Here is a 15,641-nt window from a genome sequence, read left to right on the forward strand (position 1 = left end):
CCCCAAAGCTCTGGAGGCCTCCAGCAACATTTGTTTATCCCTGTAGTGCTGGAGTCGCACTAGGACTGACACGGGCCTGCGAACAGCAACCTGGTGGGCCCGCTCAACCCACACACGGCCCAGTCCCAACTGCAGCTTCAGTAGTTGAGGGAGCCATTGCTCCAAAAAATCCACAAGCTGTCCTTCCTCCTACCATTCGGGAAGGCACAGCAACCGAATATTCTTCCGATGACCTTGATTTTCGAGGTCATCAATCTGTTCTTCCAAGGTCCGTACTCGACGTTCCAGAGCCCGGACCTGACCCACAGAGGATTCAGCAGCGGTCTCGGAGGCCGCGGCTCATTGCTCCGACCCTCCAACACACTGTCCGAGTTTCACGATCTCTCGGTCATGCTGCAGGGGGTGCTCCCTGCCTGTTGCGAACACTGTGATCCATTTCCTTTGGTCATTTTAAAATGTAACAAACTGCTAATGTTTGGTGCAAAATGGCTGTAGGAACTGGGAAAAAGCTGTTTTTAGTGAGTTAAAAGGTCACAGGAGGGGGTGGGTACTTCACTTTGTCTGGGCCCCGGGCAGAGCTCAGCAATCTCAGACCTACTGTGTGGCCGCCATCTTGAATCCCGCCACCACCTTTCTTAAATAGTGGCACCACATGAGCCAACCTCCAGTCTTCAAGCACCTCACCTGTGACTATCGATGATACAAATATCTCAGTAAGGGGACCAGCATTCACTTCCCTAGTTTCCCACAGAGTTCTAGGGTATGCCTGATCTGGTCCTGGGGATTTATCCATTTTTATGCATTTCAAGACATCCAGCACCTCATCCTCTGAAATATGGACATTTTTCAAAATGTCACCACCTGTTTCCCCACATTCTATATCTTCCATGTCCTTACAGTAAACACTGATGCAAAATACTTACTTAGTATCTCCGCCATTTCCTGCGGCTCCACACATGGGCTACTGTGCTGATCTTTGAGGGGCCCTATTCTCTCCCTACTTACCCTTTTGGCCTAAATGTATTTATAAAATCCCTTTGGATTCTCCTTAACCTTATTTGCCAAAGCCACCTCATGCCCCCTTTTTGCCCTCCTGATTTCCCTGTTAAGTATACTCCTACTGCCTTTGTACTCCTCGAAGAATTCATTCAATCTCTCCTGTCTATACCTGATATATGCTTCCTTATTTTTCTGAACCAAAACCTCAATTTCTCTAGTCATCCAGCTTTCCCCACACCTAACAGATTTTCTTTTCACCCTAATAGAAATATGCTGTCTCTGGACTCTCGTTAACTCATTTTTGAAGGCTTCCCATTTTCCAGCCGTCCCTTTCTGTGCAAACATCTGCCCCCAGTCAGCTTTTGGAAGTTCTTGCCTAATACTGTCAAAATTAGCCTTCCTCCAATTTAGAAACTTCAACTGTTCGATCTGCTCTATCTTTTTCCAACACCATTTAAAAACTAATGGAATTATGGTCGCTGGCCCGAAAGTGCTCTCCCACTGACATATCAGTCACCTGCTCTGCCTTATTTCCCAGGAGTAGGTCAGGTTTTGCACCTTCTCTAGTAGGTACATCCACATACTGAATCAGAAAATACTCTTGGACACACTTAACAAATTCCTCTCCATCTAAATACTTAACACTATGGCAGTCCCAGGCCATGCTTGTAAAGTTAAAATCTCCTACTATAACCACCCAATTATTTTTACAGGTAACTGAAATCTCCTTCCAAATTTGATTCTCAATTTCCTGCTGACTTTAGGGGTTCTATAATACAATCCCAACAAGGTGATCATCCCTTTCTTATTTCTCAGTTCCACCCAAAAAACCTCCCTGAATGTATTCAAAGGAATATCCTCCCTAAGTACAGTAGCAATGATGTGCCTTATCAGAAACACCAATACCCCCTCCTCTTTTGACGTCTTTTCTATCCTACCTATATAGCATTTATATCCTGGAACATTAAGCTGCCAGTCCTGTCCATCCCTGAGCCATGTTTCTATAATTACTATGATATCCCAGTCCCATGTTCCTAACCATGCCGATTTCATCTGCCTTCCTTATTAGGCCCCTTGCATTGAAGTAAATGCTGTTTAATTTATCAGTCCTACCTTGTTCTCTGCTTTGTTCCCGTCTGCCCTGACTGTTTGACTTGCTCCTTTTCCCAGCTGTACCAGTCTCAGATTGATCTCTTCCCTCACTATTTCCCTGGATCCCACCATACTAGTTTAAATCCTCCTGAGCAACTCAAGCAAATCTCCCTGCTAGTATATTAGTCCCCTTCTAATTGAGTGTAATCCATTACTCTTGTACCGGTCACTTCTACCCCAGAAGAGATTCCAATGATCCAAAAATGTGAATCCTTCTCCCATACACCAGCTCCTCAGCCACACATTCATCTGCTCAATCCTCCTATTCCTATCCTCACTCGCTCATAGCACTGGGAGTAATCCAGATATTGCTGCTGTCAAAGGACATCATATTTAAATTCCTGCCCAACTTTCTATATTGTCCCTTCAGAATCTTTTCCTTTTCCCTTCATATGTCATTAGCTCCAATGTATACAATGACCTCTTGCTGGTCCCTCTCCCCTTTGAGAATATTCTGCACCTTCTCCGAGATAGCCTTGATCCTGGCATCAGGGAGGAAACACACCATTCTGATTCTTCATTTATGAAAATAAATACGATGAAAGCAAGCACATCTGTAGCAACAAACTATTTACAACATTAATTGTTTCTTTATTCTGACAACTCAGTCTTACAACCAAACACAGTGGAACGTTCATCTTTGGTGGCCATTCATAAAAGCATAAGTGACTAGAATAATCCATGTAACAGTAAGCTTCAAAATTAACTCCAAGAGTATGAACAAGCAATATCACAGAGGTAAGGAATTAGAAATGCATTGCTGAGGTTATATAAGATGTTAATTATTCAGAAATATTCCTCTTCCAACAATCAATAATCAGACAGTATGGAATTAACTGAAATAAGGTGAAAATTGATCACAAAATTTTGATTGGCTCCAATTATTTCTAATTATTGCAGAGCAAAACAATTTAGTTAAACAGAAATATCATCTTATTGCAATATGTACTACAATACATCACATGTGACAGGCAGTGAGCATACTGCATCTATAGGATGTTTTATACATGAACAAGCAATCTTTTATTTTACTTCAATTTGGGATTTCATGTTTAAAAGATTCTATGAAGACAAAAGAACAAATAAATTACTGGTTCTTTAGGAATAAAGCAGCACCGGACTGAATCCATTGGTCCTGGTTGACTCCACAAGGGACATCAATGTTTATCACTACCTGATCTCGTTCAGCACTAGTATACACTGGCAACGAAATACATTCTTCAGGAGAGTATGGCCCATCAACATTCTGCAAAAAAGGTTCAAGTTTAAAGTTAACCAAAGCCAAAAACAACTGAGAGAATAAAAGAGCAAAAACAGTATTCTGAAATCATCAGCAGGCAGGTTTTGAGTGTTGGAGCCAGATAAATCAACAGGAACTAACGATTTGACCAAAACAGGAAATACGAAGGCAAGCAAACAATGAACAATCTCGGACAGCTTGTTCTTTTATGTCATAACATTCTGGTAAATTATCAAAGTATAAGACCTTGGTTATAGACAAACATCCCCATCTTTTCAGATAAACTTTTCTAAAATGTAAGCAATTATATTAATGGGAAATAAGTATGACAGGTTATTTAATAGAGGAGGGCGTGGAAGCCTTGAGAATTTCGTAATGTTCTTGTTTGCTGTTCTGGAAAAGATATCAATATTGGATATTACTCTAAATCTGTCATTCAAAAAGCTGACATATTTTGAGTAGAGTACAAAATCTTGCCAGAGGATGTATTTTCCCTAATTGGTTTCTAGGTGTGCAATGGTTCTATTGTTTCTTGCAGCCCAACATAATAGATTTTCTTATGCGGCCTCCAAAATTTCTCTAAATATTAACAGAATTTCCTTGTGGCCTTTTAAGGTGAGGAACCTCCACTAGCCACAAAATAAGCTATTGTAAAGGAGAACTGTGGTGTTGGGAAAGGGGGTGCCATTGCACCAAACCTATAAAATGCTGCGTAGGTCATTGGTGACAGGTACGTCAAGTGAGAACAAGCATGTTGACCAGCTTATAGTCTGGACTGTGACCTGGAATCCCAAAGTTTCAGGAACATTTTAAAAACATTTTGTCTACCTTACAAAGAGGTGGACAAAATGTTTTTAAATGTTTATCTGGGTGTTTTATACTATCGGGAGTTCATCATTTACACAGAGATCAGAGAAATCAGAGAGTAGGCAACACACTGAATTAAGGTAGAAATTCAAATCAGCAATCTCCATTCACAAACTGTTCCTTTTCCCAAACTTTACTTCCTTTTATGTCTGCCCATTAAAAAAAACTTTCCTACTATTTAAAAAATCTTAACTGATCTTTTGCCTCAACTCTCGTTTTCTGCCCACTCCTCTTATCCCTGAGACGCCAAATCTTTTTAGCTCAACACCAAATGGCTTCAATGATGGAGCATCCATAACCTCTGGGTCATGACTTCCAAAAATTCACAAACCTTTGAGTGGCAACTTTTTAAAAATCAATTTCAGTCCTAAATAGTCAGTTCTTTATCCTGAGATTGAACTCTCTATTCTGGGTTTATTACTAGGTGAAATAATCCCTCAGTGTCTAACTCTCTGGTTCCTTCAAAATCTTGTATGCTTCAGTGAGATTACTTCTTATTCTTCTAAACTCCAGGGAGTTTGAAGCCAACTAGTTCAGCCTAACAACAGAGGTACCAATCTAATGAACCATTCCTGTATTGCCTCCAAGTCAAGCACATTGTTCCTTATAAATGAAGACTTGCAGGTGTGATTTCTCTATATGGTATTGCAGGTGTGATTTCTCTAAAGCCCTGTAGAATTCTAGCAAACATCTTGCAATTAAGGTTAACATGTCTCATCTTCTTGACTGTTGGCTGTAATACATGCTATCTTGCTGTGTTCCTTGAACAAGCACACCCAAGTTTACAATTTGACAAGTTGACAAGTTTACAGCTTGACATTTACAATATCACACAATTAAAATGACTTAGTTCTCCTTCATTTATTAGAAAGTGAATAACCTCACACTTCCCGCCCTATATTCTATTTACTTGCCGAGTGCTCATTCACTTAACCACATTGCTTTGTAACCTCTTTGTGATTTCCTTATGGTATACATTTCCAGCTGGCCTTGTATTATCAACAAACGTAGATTCATTAGTCTCAATATAATACACTGCCTATTAGGTACATTTGAATAATTTGTTGTTGGTCTGCTGACTGAGCTGGTAGGTTTCTTGGCAGACATTTTGCTCCCTTTCTAAGTGACATCATCAGTGCTGTGTTGCCTCCTGTGAAGCACTACTGTCCTATTCCGCTTTGAATTGATGTGGTCCCATTTGAGCTGTTTCCCGTTGGTGCCGTTTCTGGTTTTTCCTGCAACGGTTTGTATATCAGGTCCAGGTCAATGTGTTTGTTGATGGAGTCTGAGGATGAGTGCCATGCTTCCAGGAATTCCCTTGCTGTTCTTTGTTTAGCCCGTCCTAGTATTGTTGCATTGTCGCAGTCAAACTGATGGTTCTTGTAGTCTGTGTTTATGGACAGGCAGACAGCCAGTGACCTGCACCCACGAACACCAACTAGCAACTATGTGACACGACCAACTCTCCCTGGTATCCATACACACAGATAACAAGAACCATGAGTTTGGCTGGGACAACACAATGATACCAGGACAGGCTATACAAAGAACAGCAAGGGAATTCCTGGAAGTATGGTACTCATCCTCAGATTCCATCAACAAACACATCGACCAGTGCAATGGAAACCACTGCAATGGAAAAACTGGAACTGGCACCAACCAGACAGAAGGGACCTGCGAAAATGTTGTGAACTACTCGGTAAGCTACAGACAAAATGCAATGCAAGTAACCTTGTAAAAACTAAACTTATTAAATCACATTTTAAACTTAAACTTTAAAATTTACTGGAGGCAATGGCTAGGTGAAATCGTCACTGGATGAGTAATTCAGAGACCCAAGTATCATTCAAGGGACCCGTGTTCAAATCCCAACCCAGCAGATGGAGGAGTTTGATAAAAAAAAATCTGCATTTAAAAGTCTAGTGATGACCATGAAACTACGAACGATGGCAAAACCTTGTGGGCGGCACGGTGGCACAGTGGTTAGCACTGTTGCCTCACAGCGCCAGAGACCCGGGTTCAATTCCCCCCTCAGGCGACTGACTGTGTGGGGTTTGCACGTTCTCCCCGTGTCTGCGTGGGTTTCCTCCGGGTGCTCCGGTTTCCTCCCACAGTCCAAAGATGTGTGGGTCAGGTGAATTGGCCATGCTAAATTGCCTGTAGTGTTAGGTAAGGGGTGAATGTAGGGGTATGGGTGGGTTGCGCTTCGGCGGGTCGGTGTGGACTTGTTGGGCCGAAGGGCCTGTTTCCACACTGTAAGTAATCTAATCTAATCTAATCTATCATGTTCATTAATGTACTTTAGGAAGGGAAATTACTGAAAACTGTGACTCCAAAACCTTAGCAATGAGGGTACTTGACATTGACTCCAGATCCCATGAAGTCTTATGGCATTAAGTCAAACATGAGCAAAGAAACCTCCTATTGAAAACCATGCACCATCCTTCCTTGGCTCATCAATCAGTACTCCTCCATGTTGAACACCACCTGGAAGATGCACTGAGGGTGATGAAGAATATAATCTACTCTGAGTGGGGGATTTCAATGTCCACCACAAATGCCAGGTAATGACCATTTCCAACGAGAGAATCTAACCATCTCCACTTGACATTCAATGGTAGCGTCATCACTCAAACCCCCATTACTAATATCCTGGGGGTATCATTTACCAGAAACTGAACTAAACGAGGTGCATATGTATTATGGCTACCAGACAGATCAGAGGCTTGGAATCTTGTGGCACATAAGTCATCTCCTACTAGGCACATGTCACGAGAAGAACTATGGCAGCAGATACATGAGAGCACCACCACCTGCAAGTTCCCCTCTAAGCCACTTGAGGCATTCAGGCTTGGAAACATATCACTGTTCCTTCAGTGACATTGGGTCAAAATCCTAGGACTCCCTTCCTAATTACATTGTGGGAAGCCTACAGCAAGCTGACTGCAGTGATGCAAGAAGGTGGCTCATCACAACTTTCTCAAGGGCAACTAGGGACAGGCAATATATGCTGGCCCAGCCAGCAATGCCCACTAATCTAAAACAGAACTAAAAATATTCAAAATGCGTAACAGGTTGATCAGTATATAAAAAAGAAATATAGATTACGTTACACTTAGACCCCACATTAACATTAATCTTTATCAACTTAATTAATACAAGTTAAGAAACAATTTAGTACCTGAGGAATCCAGGCCATATAACAGGTGGGCACAGCTGACACACTAGGAGAATCATGCTGGTTCTCTGAAAGTCGATTCCCATCAAAGCTGCATCCCTCTAGATAGAGACCTCCAATCTGCCACAGAGACATATCAAATATTTAGTCATATATCAGGAACCACTGAGTGCCAAAATTCAATTAATTCTCCTGTAATAATGATGGAAAAGACTTTGGGAAATAAAATCCAAAACTGCTGATAAATAATAGGAAGTGAAAAAAAGCAAATTACTGCAAATGCTGGAATCTGGTGAAAGCCTGTAACCTTATGTGTAAGAATAGGAAATCTGTTTTAAACAAATAATCTCTTCATGACAGCAAACTCTGCAAACATCCCTTCTCACCCAAAAATGGAAGGATAAAATGTTTTGGTACCAATTGCCCACCAACCTGCAGATACAGTTCAGTTTACAAACCAGTAAGACTCAGCTCTCTGTCAGACAGAACAATATCTTACAATCTGATGTAACATATTAAAATAACAGGAATTACAGAACAATGGGGATTAGAGTGCATAGAATCCCTTGGAGATTTATTTGTATGTTTTTCAACCAGGTACGCGAACACAAAGTTAAAACAACAAAGTTATACATCAAAAAGAAAATCCAATCTCTCTACTGAAGAGTAATTCTTTCCCAAATTGTACAGTGTAGAGATTTAACTCATGGCTGTCCCCTTTGTGCCCGAAAACCAATGACCAGGATTTGAAAAGACTGAATGTGGAGGTCTTGGGGTCACCGGATGAGTTTCAGTGGGTCCATAACAGCAAGCCTGACTGAAACAGATATAAGGCTGCTTTATTCTCCAAATCATGATCTTAAGCTCATCGACTCCCTCTTCTCTTCACACCATTACCCACTCCTCTTCACACACACGCCACAGCCAACAAAGTGTGGGAGAAATTTAATGCTGGTGTCAGGGATCTCACTTGCTGGCTGTAGAACTGGAGGGAGCTCCATGATGCCTGAGTTGAGGAAGACCTACCAGAGTTAGGTGCCTACTTAATCAGGGTTGGGGCTTCATCAGAATTTAAGACTCAAAGAACAGAAATCCTAGCCCCTGAGAGCTGCCAACCTAACAAAAGTTGGCAGCCATCCTGGCACATTCGCACCACTGGCTGCAGTGGCTGTTACCAAAAAGGGATCTAGGATAGAGGAGGGTCCCAGGCTACAGGTGAGTGAGGTAAGTATGGAGGTGTTGGGGAAGAGGTGGTGGCTAGTGGAGTGGGGGAGGGAAGTCAGAGGAAGAAGGTTAGAAGAAAGGATACGGGACTAGCACTCAGTGATCGCGCTGTGCGGCATAGATCACAACACCAACTGGGAACCAATTAACAAATTTACACAACCACTCCCGAGGGATCCCACCTGTTGCGTTCCCTTCTGGTTTCTCTAGCCGATGCCAAGTGTGGACCTCGAAGGTCTGTGCATTGGCTGAAGAAACATAAGGTCCCATTCCCACACCCTCCCCCATTTCCAAACACTTTGCCAGGGACATTACACTCTACCATGTGTCAGTTCAACATCATTAATGACTGAATTTGTTCAGCCCTGATCTACAAACTACATCAAGGCTTTGTTTTGGTGTCCTCAGCTCACTACTTCCATTGAGTTTATATCTATTTTTACAATTTTGCTTGGGGGTCTCAATCTGGCATGGAGCAGAACACACAGCAATTTATTTATGATTTGCTGTCACTGAGATTGTGAAATAACCTCCTACTTCTTTGTCTTCTAAACTGTTGGAATAAATAATTTTCTTTTTGCTTAGAATCAGTGGACATTATAAACTTCCATAAGGCCGAACTAAAGAGTTTATTTTCAGTTAATAAGAGAACATTCTTTAACTTCAGAATCAAAAGTGAACTTTACAGCATGGACAATGTCCTCTGTGTCCATTCTTACACCAAGATCCTCACTGATGCTAAGATCCTTGTGTATAAGGCAATTATTTTTCAAACTCTTTGAAACTACATATCGACATCATCTCAAGGCCTTGGAGCCATGTCATCAATGCTGCTTGAGACAGATTCTCCACATCAACTGCGAGGTCATCAACATCCATGAGGCAGCCAAAAGCACCAGCATCAAGGCCTTGATCATCTGAAACCAACCCCGCAAATCTTCTTCATCTAGCTCAAGGAAGGCACTTGATTGAGAGTAGGATGAAGGAAGTGTTTCAAAGGCTCCCTGAAGTCATGCAACATAGATATCAATGCATGGGACACACTCATTCAGAAGGAACCAACTTGGGGGAAGTTCCTGCATCAGGGATTCAATTCTTTGAGATCACTCATCAGCAAGGTAAAGTATAGAAAAGGCATCGGAGAAAGGAATACTAACAATCTTAAGGCCAAGGAACAAATCCACTTCCGGAAACACCCGCCAAATGTGTTGCTGGAGATGCGGCTCTAAGTGTAGACACATCAGTGACACAAGGACCCACAAGGATCTGTTTTGGGGCCACTTTGTTTGCCATTTTTATAAATGATCTGGATGTGGGCGTAGAAGGAGGGGTTAGTAAATTTGTGGATAGCACTAAAGTAGGCAGAGTTGTGGATAGTGTTGAAGGATGTTGTGGGTTACAGAGAGACATAAATAAGATGCAGAGCTGGGCTGAGAAGTGGCAAATGGAGTTTAAAGCAGAAAAGGTAGTTCACTTTGGACGAAGTAACAGGAATGCAGAGTACTGGGCAAATGGTAAAATACTTGGCAGTGTAGATGAACAGAGAGATCTCGCTGTCCAAGTACATCAATCCCTGAAAGGTGCCACCCAGGTTGATAGGGTGTTTAGAAAGCATATGGTGTGTTGGCGTTTATTGGTAGGGGGATTGAGTTTCAGAGTCACGAGGTCATGCTTCAGCTGTCCAATACCCTGGTAAGGCCACATCTGGAGTATTGCATGAAGGTTTGGTCACTGCATTATAGGAAGGATGTGGAAGGTTTGGAAAGGGGTCAGAGGAGATTTACTAGGATGTTGCCTGGTCTGGAAGGAAGGTCTTACAAGGAAAGGCTGAGGGAACTGAGGCTGTTTTCGTTGGAGAGAAGGTTGAGAGGTGACTAAATCGAGACGTATAAGATAATCAGAGGGTTAGAAGGGGTGGACGGTGAAAACCTTTTTCCTCGGATGGTGAAGGCTAACACGAGGGGGCATAGCTTCAAATTGAGGGGTGATAAATTTAGGACAGATATTAGGGGTGGTTTCTTCACTCAGAGTAGTAAGGGTGTAGAACAGCCTGCCTGCAACAGTAGTAGACTCGTTTACGTTAGGGACATTTAAGTGGGCATTGTACATACATATGGATAATAATGGAACGGTGTAGGTTAGATGGGCATCAGATTAATTTCACAAGTCGACACAACATCGAGGGCCGAAGTGCCTGTACTGCGCTGTAACGTTCTATGTTCTAAGTGTAGCACGAAAATCATTTCCTATAACCAAGAAGCAATTGCTTTAAAATAGTGCTACATTACACTGTTTGCACCACCCTGTAATTATGCTGGAACAATGCAATTTGTTACACAAAGTGCGTTCTCAAAATTTCTCCTACTAACAGTGAGAACAATAGAGGAATCTTGCAGGAATGCCAACGTAAACCTTTCCACAAAAATAGTGCGTGTTATATACTCTGCATGATTATGTTGTCGCAGCTTAAACGACTAAATAACACTGTTCATCACCAAAGGTTATAAAGTGCCTCATTTGACACTTTCACTGGGTCAGGTTTCCCACAGTGTCAACAAACACTGTCAGTGGGCTAATTTTCATTTTCGCCTATAACCTTTTGATTTCCTACAGTGTGGAAACAGGCCCTGTGGCCCAACCAGTCCACACCGCCCCTCCGAAGAGTAACCCACCCAGACCCATTTCCCTCTGACTAATGCACCAAACACTTTGGGCAATTTAGCATGGCCAATTCACCTGACCTGCACATCTTTGGACTGTGGGAAGAAACCAGAGCACCCAGAAGAAACCCACGCAGACACAAAGAGAACTTGCAAACTCCACACAGACAGTTGCCCGAGGCTGGAATCGAACCTGGGTCCCTTGTGCTGTGAGGCAGCAGTGCTAACCACTTAGCCACATTTCTGCATGACTTGCATCTTTGAGGTTATGTGCTTGAAGCACATTATGAGAAGACATCACTCATTCCTGTCTTCACTACAAACGTGCATTTCAATGGAAACTTTTTAACAGTATTAGTCCTGTTGAAGCAAAAGCTTAATTAGCTACTTGGACTAAAGAGACTCTATTTGATGCTGCAATTAGCAAAGTTTTTAATGAATATATGAAAATTGCTTAGATTGTTTTGCCATATGGAATTAAACTTTTTCTTACTACCACAAGGATTCTGGGTAATCCATGATGGAGGATGGGAAAAATCTTTGGTTGTAACAGCTGCACCTTTTTTGACGTGTTTTAGGTGCTGGAGGTGATTTCCTTGAATTCCAGGAGCAGCAATTACTGTTTTATATGTTGTTGCATTGTTTTGGAACTTTGGAAAAAATGTCAAAACAACAGCAGTTTTAAAGGGAGAAGAACAGACAAAGGAAGCACATGGTGAGGTCAGTGCAGGAGAGAGAGAGAGAGAAAGAAACTGACACCACAGTGTACCTGCACAGGCACATCGGAGTGTATCTGGGAAAATTAACAAACTGATCTTAGAGGAACTGTTGGGTGAAGTTCACGGCACAGAAGTAGATAAGTGAATTGTTGTTTTAAATGTGGCCTACAGAGAATCTGCAGTAGTGAGTAGAGTGGGTTCTTTCTTGATTATATGTTTTTTGAGATATGTCTCTTGATTAAACTTAAAGTATAAGTCATAACTATTAATTTAACCCAAGGCAATATTTTGTAGAGGAATAAGACGGTGTTATTTTCTTAGTCTGTAGATTGTGAAGGAGTAAAAATGGCCTTTAGTAGAGTGATACGTGCTTCGTGTCAGAAGTGGGAGTTTAAAGAGAGTTTAAGGATTACTGCGGATTATATCTGCAATAAATGCTGATGGTTGCAAATCTTATCAGATCGAATGGATCAGTTGGAGACAGTTAGAAGCAATGAGGAATTTGCAACAGCGACAGTATGTGATGGATGGCAGTTATAGGAAGGGGGGAAAGTCTCAGATACAGTCACATAGATGGGTTAACACCTGGAAAGGTAAGAGAGGTACGCAGCTAGTGTAGGAGTCTTCTGTGGCTATACCCATTTCAAACAAGTTTGCTGTTTTGGAAAATGTAGGGGGTAATGGATTCTCAGGGGAACATAGCAGCAACAGCCAAGTTTCTGGTATTGAGATTGGCATTAATGCAACGAGGGGTATGTCGGGTTCCAAGAGATCAATTGTGTTAGGGGAGTCTCTAGTCTGAGGTACAAACAGACGTTTCTGTGGCCAGCAGAGAAAAAGCAGAATGGTGTGTTGCTTCCCTGGTGCCAGGATCAAGGATGTCTCAGAGAGGGTGCAGAATGTTCGCATGCGGGAGAGGGGCCAGCAAGAGGTCATTGCCCACATTAGAACCAACGACATAGGAAGGGAAAAGGTTGAGATTCTGAAGGGAGATTGCAGACAGGCAGGAATTTAAAAAGGAGGTCCTTGAGGGTAGTAATATCTGGATTGCTCCCGGTGCTATGAGCTAGTGAGGGCAGGAATAAGAGGATAGAGCAGATGAATGCATGGCTGAGGAGCTGGTGTATGGGAGAAGGATTCATATTTTAGGATCATTGGAATCTCTTCTGGGGTAGAAGTGACCGGTACAAGAGTAATGGATTACACTCAATTAGAAGGGGACTAATATACTAGCAGCCAGCTCTTTTTGTTTTGGCTGCTTTCTGATATACATCAGTCAGAAGCTGATAAAATTGATTAGGATAGGATTGTTCCCTGTTTCGGATGTGACTAGATTGATCCTGTGATATAACTGAGAGATTACTGTGAGGGTGATCTGTTAGGGTTTAGGATCAACCTACAAGTGGATGTGACAGCTTCTAGGCTGCAACTACTATGTTCAGAAGTTATCAAACCAGGTCATTAAAGGCTTTGGTCAGAACCAGGGAATACAGCCTTTTGGCAGGTTAAGAGCAGGTAATTCAAGGTTTTGACAATAGAACTAAAAACTTTTGCCATGCATGATGTAAGGTCACTGTCTTTTTATTTTTGTTTTTTTGATACAACCTGGGTTGTATCAATGGTTACAAATGAACTGGACCCAAAGAGTTGTGTACTGATGGAACTTTGGCAGCAAATAGCAGATTGGTTTATGGACTAGTGACCCGTGACCAATGACAAAGGTCTTCTGCCTGCCAACAATTATGTGATTGGTTCTCTGGTACCCAAACAACTTGAAGCCATGAACAAGGTAGTGAGAAGCCTTCAGACCATCACCAACCCAGGAAATCTCTCTGTTCTCTGCAGCAAAAGCTACTTTAAGACTGAAGAAATTCAGTTTGTCTGTTGTTCAGCAGATACTGTAAAATATGACTTTTAACCAATAATGTTGAGGCCTTTTATCAGTGAAACAGCTACCATGTGCTTTGTACAAACTAGGGGGAGTCTCTGGTAAAAGACCAAGAAGCAGCATTCTAATCAGCACAGTTCATGTGAATATCGACCATTGAAATGCTTTCCCACTTTTCTCTCCCTCTAAAATGTGTCTTTTTTCAATGTCAATCTTAGTGAGAGAGAGAGAGTATGTGTGCGTGTGTGAGTGTATGTGTGTGTGTTTTCACGTGTGTGTGCGTGTGCATGTGTGTGTGTGTATATAAATGAGTTTTTAAGGAGATTAGAGTTTCAATTAGTTGGGAGTGTTGCTGAACAAAGAGACCTTGGAGTGCAGGTTCATAGCTCCTTGAAAGTTGAGTCGCAGGTAGACAGGATAGTGAAGGCAGCGTTTGGTATTCTTTCCTTTATTGGTCAGAGTAATGAGTACAGGAGTTGGGAGATCATGTTGCGGCTGTACAGGACATTGGTTAGGCCACTGTTGGAATATTGCGTGCAATTCTGGTCCCCCTCCTATCGGAAAGATGTTGTGAAACTTGAAAGGGTTCAGAAAAGACTTACAAGGATGTTGCCAGGGTTTGAAAATTTGAGCCACAGGGAGAGGTTGAATAGACTGGGGTTGTTTTCCCTGGACCATCAAAGGCTGAGGGGTGACCTTATAGAGGTTTACAAAATCATGAGGGACATGATAGGATAAATAGACAAAGTATTTTCCCTGGAGTCGGGGAGTCCAGAACTAGAGGGTGTAGGTTTCGGGTGAGAAGCGAAAGATATAAAAGAGACCTCAGGGGCAATGTTTTCACACAGAGGGTGGTATATGTATGGAAAGAGCTGCCAGAGGAAGTGGTGGAGGCTGGTACTCTTGCAACGTTTAAAAGGCATTTGGATGAGGATATGAATAGGAAGGGTTTGGAGGGCTATGGGCCGGGTGCTGGCAGGTGGGACTAGATTGGGTTGGGATGTCTGGTCGGCGTGGACGGGTTGGACCGAAAGGTCTGTTTCCATGCTGTACACCTCTATGACTCTATGACTGTATAAACGGAATGTGAATAGATTGGTCCATCTGAAGGTAGGTCTAATTGACATGAATGCCCTCCACTCATTAAGGTGAAAATTTCTATGGCTCGATTTCTGAATAGAAATGGGTACTGGATTTGGAGCAATCATGCTACCATTGAAAAGAAACATACGCAGTACAAAATAAGATTAAGCTACTAATACGTGGAGATAGTGTTAAACCATGTTTTTGGATTTGAGTTGGAAATATTCAATACGGTATCATATTAGCAGATCAGTAGTTCATGGTTAGCATTGCTGCCTTACAGCCCCAGGTACCTGGGTTCGATTCCAGCCGCGGGTGACTGTCTGTGTGAAGTTTGAACATTCTCCCTGTGTCTGTGTGGGTTTTCGCTCCAGTTTCCTCCCACAGTCCAAAGATTTGCAGGTTAGGTGAATTCACATTGCTAAATTGCCTATAGTGTAGGATGTGTAGGTTAGATGTATTAGTCAGGGGAAATGCAGAGTACGAGGGTAAGGGGAATGGGTCTGGGTGGGATACTCTTCAGAGGGTCAATGTGGACTTGTTGGGCCAAATTGCCTGTTTCCACACTATGGGGACTCTATGAATTCGATGAAAATTGCCTTAATAGCGATCAATGTTCTGAAGAATATTT

At 42.2% G+C, this 15,641-nt stretch overlaps 1 protein-coding gene across 2 annotated transcripts in view; it reads right to left on the reverse strand.

Annotated features, from left to right (window-relative positions):
• Positions 1–2,721: 2,721 nt before the first annotated feature.
• dync2h1 (dynein cytoplasmic 2 heavy chain 1) overlaps positions 2,722–15,641 on the reverse strand; it is a 571,463-nt gene continuing 558,543 nt past the window's right edge. For both annotated transcript variants that reach the window (XM_072577509.1, XM_072577508.1), the window contains 2 exons: positions 7,440–7,556; positions 2,722–3,397 (listed from right to left, as the gene is read on the reverse strand). In XM_072577509.1, the coding sequence (XP_072433610.1) occupies positions 3,239–3,397; positions 7,440–7,556 (276 nt within the window). In that variant the 3' untranslated portion in view covers positions 2,722–3,238. The remainder of the gene's footprint in view (positions 3,398–7,439; positions 7,557–15,641) is intronic.

This window comes from Chiloscyllium punctatum, chromosome 9, assembly GCF_047496795.1.
Source record: "Chiloscyllium punctatum isolate Juve2018m chromosome 9, sChiPun1.3, whole genome shotgun sequence".
NCBI classification, from domain to species: Eukaryota; Metazoa; Chordata; class Chondrichthyes; order Orectolobiformes; family Hemiscylliidae; genus Chiloscyllium; species Chiloscyllium punctatum.